Source organism: Sparus aurata, chromosome 9, assembly GCF_900880675.1.
Source record: "Sparus aurata chromosome 9, fSpaAur1.1, whole genome shotgun sequence".
Taxonomy (NCBI): domain Eukaryota; kingdom Metazoa; phylum Chordata; class Actinopteri; order Spariformes; family Sparidae; genus Sparus; species Sparus aurata.
The window spans coordinates 16,564,582-16,576,879 of record NC_044195.1 but is presented as its reverse complement, the minus strand read 5'-3'; the positions used below and the strand labels follow the sequence as shown (position 1 = coordinate 16,576,879).

At 41.4% G+C, this 12,298-nt stretch overlaps 1 protein-coding gene across 1 annotated transcript; it reads right to left on the bottom strand.

The window, feature by feature from the left end:
• Positions 1-8,384: 8,384 nt before the first annotated feature.
• Positions 8,385-11,729, bottom strand: rpe (ribulose-5-phosphate-3-epimerase). Its single transcript, XM_030427292.1, has 6 exons — positions 11,524-11,729; positions 11,058-11,137; positions 10,804-10,943; positions 10,440-10,574; positions 9,172-9,258; positions 8,385-9,080 (listed from the first exon to the last, which is right to left on the bottom strand). Exons 1-6 carry the CDS (start codon positions 11,718-11,720, stop codon positions 8,958-8,960), a joined length of 762 nt encoding a protein of 253 aa, XP_030283152.1. The 5' UTR covers positions 11,721-11,729; the 3' UTR covers positions 8,385-8,957.
• Positions 11,730-12,298: the final 569 nt, after the last annotated feature.

Here is a 12,298-nt window from a genome sequence, read left to right as displayed (position 1 = left end):
ACAATGTACAGCTGAGGCTGATGGGAAAGACATTAGTACACGCTGATAGTTGTGCTGTATCAGGGCCTCTCAAAGCTTTGATGAATGGGAAAACACAATGAACTTGTCATAGGCTTTTCATAAACATAGCATTTCAGGCAGACCACTTTATCTGTCACCCAAGGTCTGACATAATAAGAGTTGATACATTTTTCCTGAATTTTCCTCAACCATTTTCCACCCCACCTTCACATCTAACTGCAGAGTTGTCTAGCAAAACCACTAACTTCAACTGACAGCACTGATAACAGAATACTCTTGAGACATGCCAATATTTGCCATGCAGTCATTATCCTTGATAATAGCTGGCTACTCGAAGGAAGAGACGCACCATCATGTTCGTAAGCACCGATGTTGCTCACCTTGTCAAGACCGTTTACGTCAATCAGTCTCGTTGGCTCTTCAAAGCATCGAGTGTAAAGAGTGAGTAACCTATCATTAGCAAAGCTCTGGAAGTCAGGTTAACGCTGGTGCTATAAGTGACTAGCTAACATTGCTAACAGTTATCTGAGTCACTGAGGTGGTTAGCAAAAAAAATTTAAAAACCTTGGAAATCAGGCTTAAGTCGATGGTACTTTAAGAGACTACCTTAACGGTTACCTACAAAGAGTTGACTATCAAAATAGACAAAAACAATACAATGTTGATGAGATTAAGGTAACATTAGCTACTGCAGGGTTGATAATAGTGTTGGTGACACGGTTGCTACCTTTCAGACCCTTTTTGCAACTTTATTTCTTAAAAGCGACTAGCTGCAAAATTTTTGCGACTTATTGTGACCGTCAGGTAAAAGCGGAGAGACATATTCAAATGATATTGTAATTCGTTCCCATGCATGCTGCTCAGAGTAAGCAGAGAGAGAGCAGTCAGCGGCTCCTCTGCCAGCAGCGCCGGGGTCGCTCTCCTCTCCTTCCTCACCATGTGCGAGCTGTCAGTTGGTGAGGCGTGCGGGGCAGGCAGGAGGACACCACTCGCTGCAGGAGTGGGAGTTCAGTTTGTGACTTCTGTGGATGTGTTATGATCTCACTCCGAAACTTTCCCAGTAACTGAGCCTGTAAATAGGCCATGTTAGTAGTCTGAAAGTCGCTCTCACTTTCTGATTCTCTCTGAATCAAATATTTAAGTAGTTTAGTTCCATTGTCTCACTCCTTTAGTAGATTTGCATTTACTTCAAATATGTTGTTCCAGTGAGCGAGTGACTTTTACTGTAAATGGCTTAAAGGGCAACCGTCACATAGTTTAATGCAATTGGTGTGTCATTGTGTCAGCTGTATGAAAATTGAGAGTGTGACATCATTTGGTGACTTGTTGTAAAAGAGTTGGAAACACTACTTGACAGGAAGAGAACAGACATGCAGTTCATAAAACAGATAAGTCACACTCACGTTGTGCTAGAAGTGGATTTCAATGGACTGCGGACCATTAAAACCCAATGTATTAGTATACTTTATTAAACTAAAAATAACAGTATGCTTTGGAGAGTTACTTAATGCAGTTATACATGTAGTCCAAGTACACGTGGTTTATATGACAATTGTACAGTAAAGTTGAAGTGTATCTACCTTGTGCTTGTACTTTGATTGAGATATAGGCTACATTAATTTCTCACACTAAAGACTGTTTTCATACATTGCCTTGAACTGGGTTGTTGATTTGAGTTGTCATTGTTATGTTCTTATATTTTGGCACCCAATACAATATTTGTTTGAAATGTTTGATTTATAAAAAAAACAAGCCCATTCGTATAAGAAATTATAACTAAATAGTTACCTAATACTTTAAAGTACAATTTATAACACTAGTAGTTTACTAAGGGTATACTTTACATTACAGCCATTGCTTTGTCCCTGATATTACTGGTGTTCCCGTGCTCCCACTGCCAGTGTGTTCATACCACTTTTAACTGACCTTTAATAAACAGGAAAGTTGGCTAGAAGTATAAAACTAGTACACTAACAGCATATCTGTAAGTTATCTTGTAATATAGTTTACAGCTGATGCACTAAAAAATAAAACTTAGATTTACAAGGTACCCTGATAGCTCACCTGGCCTTGAGGCGTATTCCCAGCAGCGGCTTCGATTTCGATTTCGATTTCGATTCCTGCCTTTAAAGGAAACAAACTTTAAACTTTTAGAAACTTTGTGCCGGATAAGGGGTCACCAAAGTTGTTATGGTCCAGGACTAGAGGGACATACATGCATGTCTGCGGCAAATCCAAAAGCAGTCCTTCTAATAGCTGTTGACACATTTCACTTAAAACCACAAATGTCAACTGCACAAGAGGAAAAGTCAAAGGATCTACGTCATTAGAATAACACTGATGGTCTGGCGAACATCTTGTCCGCACAGCACATTAATAGCAATCCAATAGTTGTTGAGATGCTTTAGTCTGGACCAAAGTGCTGGACCCACCGGACAACCTCACACGGTGTCACCATGTGGAAAACCTCTCTCTGATATATTGTACTGACTTTCATTTCTTTGATTCCATCACAGACCAACTATGCAGAGTTGTGGCTATAAAAAGAGATCTATACAGGGAAATGTGTAATTACCATCTGTAAGAAAAGAAAGGGTTCATAATACAACCGCCACAGTGAAACCATTATTTCTTCAGGTGCTTTTACACAGTTGTATAGCACACAGGGGGCGGAGGAGCAGCAAGGGCAAATAGGTTCCTTGTGACCTGCGCCTCTGTAACTCAGAGCTCAGGAATCCCTCATCTACAGTAGCCTACCATGCTGCAGGGCAAATAGATCTTTTGTAATATTATTCCAAGCAAATTGTTTTTTAATTGTTAATAAGACTATGCACACTCAATCAGATGAGGCCTCTTCTGCATAAGTAAAGGTGGTAACAACAGCGAGCTAATCAGCGATGTGCATCTTGTTCTCCTGTGGGACGCCAAGTAATTATGAATGAGCAGGAGCAGGCAGAGCGAGTTCACTAATGTGCCTTTAGTGCTGGAGATGAGGAGAGAGGCAGAAAGATATAATTCTACTATATAATGATCCCGGAATGGGGGAAGGGTGAGTCACGGAGGCAAAGAGAATGCAGCAGGGGAAAAGATACAAAAATATATGGCAGCTGAAAGTGCAAGAGCAGAAAAAACAAGGGGGAAGGAAATGTAAAAACCATGTTCCCACGGGACGAACAGCTACTTCAAACAGGACCTTTGGATGAGCCTGTTGAATATTTGACAGCGTATAATATACAAGGGGCTGCTCATTCACTGATTTATCTTGCATTATTATGAATATGGTTAAAGATACTTGTTTCGGTATGTATGAGGAACAGCTGGTTTGAAATTTCGACATGTGGATTTTACACCTACTCAAAGTGGATGTAGCGGCTCCCTGTGGTGGTGGTGGTGGTGGTGTATTCCTGTGGGTGTGAGTGGTAGGCCCTGCAACCTTTGGTGGGAACTTGCTGTTTGGCAGTGGCAGATTCAGGATATTTGAGGGGTAGGGGCAAAAAGAAAATTAAAAGGACACCAGTGCACAGAAAGTCCTGGTATATTTATAGTGAAGAGAGGTACTTCACTGCATTTTCTCCACTAGAAGAGCACAATAGAGGGTACTTTATCACCTTGTATGCACGTTTTCTCGACCGGGAGGCCACCCTTGAGCTTTGAGGGCAGCGAAGAGGGTGCTTTATCAGGCCGAACGTCCCCTCCCCCGCCCTGCACCCTCCCTGAGTCCACCCTTGCTGTGTGCTTGTACACACTGTGGTACTCAGTTGAAATCTGCACACATCTCTGCCGGAGACAGAAACACTCACAGCAGTGCTCTAAAGATCAAAAGCTATACATGATGGCTTTCTGACTTATTTTTGGTGTAAAATCTTTTTTGAACTTTAAATATCTGCTCTCTTTCTCTCTCTCTCTCTCTCTTCCTTTCTACCCTTTTCCCTGTGTTTCTTCTGCTGTGAAAGATGTAGGCAATTCACACACGTGACCAGGAGGGGAAGTAATTATTATACTCTACCCCTGTCATCCTGCCACATCTACTGCTGCTTTTAACCATAAGTGACGGTACATGTCCATGTGGTTGTCATGGCACCGGAGTGAACAGTCCCTCATGAATGACTTTGATGTATAAGTTAAGGCCCACTATGTAAGATCCATGTCTGAATCCTCTGGCTCCACCATAGCTGCTTGTCACATTTGCCTCTCCGTATTAATAATTCCCACCAACAAACAGTGTGTAAACAGTGCAAGATAATCCGGGGAGAGACGCTGTCAATTAACTGATTATGAGACTTCTACATGGCTTAAGGAGTGTGGAGCATGTGTAGGTGCTGACTACTCCCTCACTCGGATTTGTGTCGCTTACTTTGCGAGGCGGCAGTGACACACAGGCGTACAAAACGCCTGTCATCACCCATTAGAAGAGAAATCGGTCACAGGAGATTCCCTCGTGATGCACCAGACGCATGTATTATACACGACCTCCGCGGACACGTGCGCGCGCTCTTTATGTGAACCTTTATGTACACAAACGCAACAATCCGATGGGCCCGGATGATGACATGATCTGCCACCACGTGTGATGTTGAAATGGAAATACAGATTTTTAGGCATCAATATTTCAGCCGGTCTGCGAATTGCCTCCAAGACATGTGCTGCATTATTGAGAGTGAGCTGCTTGCAGTTTGAAGTATGTCATGGGTGATTCTCATTGACAGGAGGAATTCTTTCAGCAGACAAAAAGATGAGCGATCCTGTCGACGTGGCTTTATTCTTTCAGGGCGTCCTTAGGAAAAAAAAAAGGGCTCCAAGTTCAACAGATGAAATGTTTTTGATTCCTTAAAAAAAAAAAAAAAAAAAAAGCATCCGGCTCACACGCTTGAATTTCTGCCCACTCTGGCTAAATGGTCAGTGGCAGCACTTCTAAACAGGATTCAGTTGACTAACAACCACACATCTTTAGTAATACATTGATTTAAACTGAGTGGGTGGTTGTTAATGTTAAAACAGTGCGGTCAGTATGTACACTGAGACACACGGTACACTTCATTTTCAGGTCATTTTGCCTAAACCACTCTCCCAGCAGACCACCGCTCCACAGTGAGTAGCTGCGTGAACACTAGGGATGTTGAATGCATTATAAATAACAGCACCGTGTTTCTAATCGAGAGCAGTGTAAAAATATGTGTTCATGCTGATAAATCAATAATCTATGTTTACAATTGAATATATGTTTGCTTGCACTGACATGGAATCCCCCCCTAAATATGAGGGACTTTTGCTCAAAGTCGCCATCTAGTGTATGAAAACAGAGACAGCAGTAAAAGCCAGAAGGACAGCTAGGTTTTTATAAATTCATTCCAAGTGTTTAAACATTGACATTCTTGAGAAAAAGCCCTGGAGAATAAAGAGCAAAAAAAAAAAAAAAAAACTTGGCATTAAAAGTAAAAGCTCTGATTATGCCTGGGAGTGTTATAATATTGATTATATTATTGGAGTAGTTATTCCTGTAGTTAGCCTTTCATAGATGTATCTGCTCAAGTGGAGCTCATTTTTTAAGGTTTTAATATCCGAGATTTGGACATTCATACAGCAGCAGCAGCTATTTGCTATGTAAAGGTATAGTGGTGTGCCTGTGACAGAGTACTGAGCAGATTATAACCTCGCACTTCTTATGAGTGTGTTGAGATCTGAGCTTCTCTGTTCCTCTGTAGCCGTGTCAGCTGAACGTGCATGGCAGCGCATGCAAGTCCCTCTCTGTCCTCAGTGCACGGCAGTCTCCTACGAAACTTTCTCATATTACTGCTGAACAGTAAAAGTTAAGTAAAACATGTTTCTGAAAACATTTGAGGCCAGAAGTGGCAATTTTCGGTAGTGCATCTATAACAATATGCCACATTGTAAACTCCTGTGTTTTCTATATCTCAATCTGCTGAATGAGTAATGACTGTCAATAAATGTAGTTCAGTAAAACTACAATATTTCCCTTTCTAATGTAGTGTAATGGAAATAACCTGGTGAAGTACCAATACGTGCACCTTGTATTTAAGTTCAATACTTGAGTAAAGTTACATTTCACTACTATACTAATTCCATTTTAATTATGCTTACCGTTTTCTTAAATAGGGTTTCACTTAAGCTTGTCTTTAAATTTCAAGGTGCACTATGTAGTTTTGGGGTAGAAATTTTAATCTGATAAAAACACAAAAACAGAGACAGAAACCGTCTTCACAGAACACAATTTCATAATGTGTTACTTTACTTACTTTACTTAAAAGTGCTTGTTTATACAGCATTTTTGTTTATACAGTGGGAAGGAAATACCGAATATCCCAAAAAGTTGATATTACTACTTTACTAATATTGTTAATGTTTCCTTTTCCGTTTGAATTTATTTTCCAAAACTACATAGTGCACCTTTAATGACTGAGCAAATTCAAAGATGCAGGTTTGCAGGTATTTCTTCTGAGGTCAGAGGTTTAATTCTAATAAATGGTAAATTCAAAGTTAATTATACTTCACTTATTGGTTATTTCATTGTTAATAAATAGTGAAATGCTTTATGAACTATTAAGCTAAAGTAAAGGTTTATAAACATCAGGTGCAACTTTATAATGACCATCCATTCATATGTTGATAGATGAACCATCTTTGGTGTTTTTGTAGCTATTTATATTATTAAAAGCAGTTTCAACTTTACATAAAACAATAGCTTAATAACTTTTAAAAGTGTTTCATTACTCTACTATTTTCTATAAACTATATATTTACCACTTATTAAAGATGTATTGAATATTATTAACAATATCATGTACTGCATCTGCCAACCCAAAGTTAAAAGAGCAATGGTTCATTCATTAGGTTGCTTTATATTCACTAGTGCGGTGCCCGTAAGAAAAGTGTATTCCTATAAAAAAGTGGGAGGTTAAGAGGCTTTTTCATGGTTGGCCAAATGAGGCTGTGTTTGAAGGTGGGGCGTCAGAGATATTTAGGTTTGTTGTGAAATCCGATATTCCAGGGTATAATTGGCCGTTTTTGACTATTTTTGATTTTGCCATTATATTTCACCTTAAAAACTATTTACTTGGTGTCATTATTTTCAGCACAACCTCACATGTGTGACTGTACAGTTATTTTTTTATTTTGACATACTGTATTAACACAATGGACCTAAAAAAAAAAAAAAAAACAAACATAAAATCCGAGTAGAAAAAGTTATTGTTTTACTGTGAAAACCACAAATATGTTTAACCTTTTTTTTTTTTTTCTTACTTATAATGCAAATATAAATTGTTGTTTGCTAAATTTGTGCATACATTTTAAACATTTACGAAGTTATATGTAACTATTTATATTTAAATGCAGGCAATGCTCAGGTCTGCCTGAGCTCCTTCCAGCTGCATAAAGAGCTGCACTGCCTGCTCCACATTCAGCATCTTCTCATTGTTCTGAATCATTAAACAAAAAACCGACTCGACTACACACTAAACCCACTACGCCAAACACTACATAACACACTAACTATACACTCCAAACACGCTAAATGTCACAAATCTCTCAACTATCAAAATCGTTGTCCGACTGTCGTTGCCGGTCAATCATCCGCCTAGGCCCCTCCCAAAACCTCCTGTTCCTCAACAACCAAATTTGCTGCTTGGACACTTTGGTGACAAAAGCCCATTTTTACCGTTTCTTCCTGCACCAGACACAAAGCAAACGTGATGGCAACATTTGCGACGTGCCGATGCATCCGGTCCGTCGCCTCGGGAGGTGGGCCGTGTAGCTAGCTGCTAGCAGCTAGCGGCTAGCTACACACGAACATCCACAGATTCCGATTCCACTTTGTTGTCCACGCGTCTCCGGATCTCCTCAGACCCGAACAGACTTGGTCCGGACTCGTTTAATCTCATTAATCCACAGCAGTCAGTTTAGATGCACAGAACAGAACAGGACCGAACCGCTGGCAAAATCCCGGTCCAGCTCGCGCTGCTGCAGGTATAAATCCGCTTGTTTCTTCAGGTATGTCGTGGGCTTGAGCTCTGCAGTGATTGGCTCTGGTGCGCACGTGAATGTGGTGGCTCGGTGGACAATGCTGCCAATTTGTAAAGCATTTATGAAATAATTTATTAACGGTGTCATTGCAGTCCAACCAAATGCGAAGTCGCACACCCTTGGAACACGCAGCAGCCATGTTGTAAGTCTCAGGTCAGTCTGATCCTGATCCGCAGAGATATTTGATAAACACACACACACACACAGACAGAGATTCCTTGCTTTTATAGAGAGATGAAGATTCAACAGGTCTGCCAACTCTCTACTAAATTTGATAGTAGGGACCACATTTGAGGTCAACTTGCAAAGAATCCACACTTCACTTCATCGGAGACTTTTAATCTGCAAAACCAAATCTGAATTGATCAATCTGAAAAGTACATTATTTCTATTCTGTAGTGTATCCTGTGGGTGGTCCATTTATAGCAGAACAGAAATGAGACAAAACTGTCAATGAGGTATGAAACATTGCAGAACTAAAAAATCTATTTAACACAGTGCTCCGTTTATTTCCATTATCAATGTATGCTTCAAACGTACAGTGTAAATCAAACAATATTGAGGAATGTTTACAGATTTGAAATCAGTGTCACCTCAGCTCCAGTTGTGTAATGGTCGTCTCAATGCCCAAAGAGACTCGCTCTGAGTTATCTGTTCACAGAGGAGATTGTTGCAGGACAGGATGAAGTCCAGAACGTTTTGAGGAGGCACTGTGCAGCTTCACTCACATCAAAGGTGATATGGATTTGGCCGTCAGCTCACATCTCAACAGAAGCCCCCCCCCCCCCCCCCGCTCTGACTGTGACCCCTGACCTCTACCACTTAAATGTCTCTTCCACCGGCTGCTGTGTTGTGTTGCTGGGACGGGCAGGTAGAGTGTCAACCAGGCGGACATCTCAGCGGTCCAGCGAACGTTTCTGGATTGCCTCAGCCACTGCGGTGCGCAGGAGTGCGATGACGGAACGGGGGTCGTCGCTGCTGATCACAGCACTGCCTGACACGATCATGTTGGCCCCAGCCTGAAGCATACAGGAGCGTTCACTTCAAAAACCTGATGTGAATTTTAGGCTCTTATTCGCCTAGACACATAAGTGCGTTTGTATTCCTTACCTCTGCACACTTGTGAATGGTGTCAGGACCGACCCCTCCGTCTACTTCAATGTCTAGTGAAGGGAACTGACTCCTCAACCAGCTCACCTGGGAATGCGGAGCAATAACAGACGGAGCTTGAAATCTGCATAAAACCATTTCTGCAACACGATTTTCAAGTGTTAGCAGGACTGCAAAAAAAGACACAGCTGTGAATCAAATCAAAAGCCTTCCTCTGGACCAAATCTGAATTCTAGTCAGACAAAAATACTGCGCTTTGGTGAACAAGTTCTTCTATCTGGGCTGAGAACCGATGTAGACATTTAAGAGTGGCGAGCACTGGAACTGAAACTCATCTTTATTTAGGGCTTATGTAACACCAGTTCGTGTGGTTATGTGGTTTGGCAGAGACTTATTTCAGTTAACAATGACAGTGGAAAACTTTAACTTGTACTTGTGATGTCAGCCTGTGTTTTCCAGTAAGACACTGCAGTTACTTTTCATTTTACATACGTCTCTTCCTGAGTGAAACAGGTACATAATAACCACCCTGCTGTTTACAGATCCTGCCCTTTCTGAGCTGAGCCAGTCATATCTTGGTTGCAGATTACCTACCAAGTGTCTAAGCACTTTGTCTAAGTGTCTAAGCACCAAGCGTCTTTTCTAACAACAACTTGTTGAAGATGTGATAACGCATCTGTAATTGCAGTGCCTAGGAGAGGATTGGTGCTGCACATTTAGTATGTAATTTCAGGGTATGGTATTCATAAAGGGAAAGGCAAATCATCCTTCTCCCAACTAGCGTTATTGTATCTGCCTTTAAAAATCAGACAACCTCTAGAAACGTACACAGTATGACTGGTGATGGACCGATGATCTATCTGGCCGACTATTTGGGCCAATACTCAGCATTTTTCTGATTATTTGTATTGGTGTCTTTTGTGTCTGACGAATGTATTTATTAAAATAAATACATTCGGTCAACCCCCAATGATTCTCATCAGTTTACAATTTACTAATTTTAACAACGGTGGTTAACTATTATGTCTTAGATTTAGTAGGCTCGTACAAGATATTTTATCTGACAATTTCAAATGTTAAAGATTAACTTTTGTCTTTTTACTACTACTCTATTAGTGGTAACAGCAGTTAAAACAACAGGGAACTTAGTTGTAAGGATATTAGGAACACCCCTAATTGCATCAAAGGGGTGCCAAATAATTGTAAAGTTTTGAGGCCTACTTTGTGTTAGTGTGGGTGCTGTGGGGTCCTTGAAGTTCTGTCCTCACCTTGGGCATCATGTCCTCCATGAACTTCTGCCCGCCAAAGCCAGGTTCAACGGTCATGACCAGGGCCATGTCGATCTGGTTAGCCCAAGGTGCTAGCTCTTCAACAGTAGTACCAGGCTTAATGGCCAAACCCACCTGCGAAACACAGGTAGTGTTAGTGTTAAGACATGAAGCACAGTCACTTCAGCTCATACATGTTTGTACTTTGGCTGCTGCGAATACTTCCCAACATCAGTTCCGAGAAATAGCAATGCGAGTTTCTCTAAGGATATGCGGTGTCTCAATTAAATAAAAAAATTGGCAAGAGTGGCGTTCTACTCTGTGCACATTAGAGCTCTGATGCATTGCAGCACTGCTGTCTCACCTTCATGCCACTCTCTCTTATCTCCTTGATGAGGTTTCCAGGGTTGGTGGTGGCCTCTAAGTGGAATGTGTACTGGTTGGCTCCTGCTGCAGCCATGGGCTTCACCCACTGCTCCGGCCGAGACACCATCATGTGCATGTCTGCAACGGTAACCAATGTCACAATAATGCTGCACTCCACCACACAGCAGAGGCATTCATGACTCAATGGGATAACTGGGTTAGTGTTTGTTAAAGTCTAGTGCTTTCTCTCACCAAAGAAAGGGTCCTGGCCTACTGACTTCCTGAGGCACTCCACCATGGGATGGCCAAATGTGAGGTTAGGGACAAAGTGCCTTCAAGGGGAAACAAAAGCAGACATTTTTTTACTTTGAGTTGTGATGGCACTCTCTCATCTTGCATAAACAGCCTCTAACTAACGTCTTATGTAAGTGTGGAGGAAGACAGAAAATGTCCAAACAAGCAGGAACAAGGAAGAAGCATGTTGTCAAGACTTGGAAAAAAGAACATGTTTGACACTCTGAGGTCTTGAAAGCCTCTTCACTGACAGACTTAAGCCAGATAAAGTCAGTTACATAAATATTGGCTTCCCCAGCTTAACTTCTGGCATGCTAGCTTAGCTTGTTGACGTTAGCCAACTTGAGCTCCCACGCACTGACTGAACTTGCTCGCTAGCCGTTAGCATGCTAGCTTATCTTATCTGGCTGGCTGATAAACTGACCCGTCCATAACGTCGAGGTGCAGGTAGTCTGCCCCGCACTCCATCATCCGCACACACTCGCTGCCCAGACAGGACAGGTCGCTGCTCAGGATGGACGGACCGATCTTCGCACTGTAAGCCATACTCCTGCTGCTGGAAGTGCCTGCATGCAGCCTGGCTGCTAACAATCCCAACACACTTCTCCTCAATACATTCATGGCTAACGACAGCTCAAGTTAGCCACGACGGAAAGAGCAGCTTCCGCTGAGAACTTTCAAAATAAAACCATCAGAACTGCAGATTGTAATGCCACTATGTGTAGTCAGTAATTGACTGATATTTATAATTTTAATCATTATTAATCCTGTATTATTATGTTTTCACATGTATTTCCATATTATTTTGCTGATGTATTCTCCTTTTTGGCACTCATGACTCCATAGATATATGGCTATTTAAAAAAAATAGGATTCAATAGTGGACTTTCCAGAAAGGCATTTGCATTCTATATCTTACTTATATAAAATAAAGTAAGTAAGACTGACAGTACAGAAGTAAGCATAGCCCATATACTGTACAATCTACAGCAGAGCCTGCTGTTTTATTATATTCTGCGGCAAAATATATAATCCTTAAATATTATCCTTAAAGCCCCTGTACAGACTTTTCATTTAGTGTTGATTTTGGCGGCCCCGCTGGACGAAAGCGGTGGTGTTTTGCCGGAATGAAGACTGCATTTCCCATGAGCCCTAGCGCCTACTGTCGTGAAGACGTTTGTCTGGCCGGCGCATGTAGA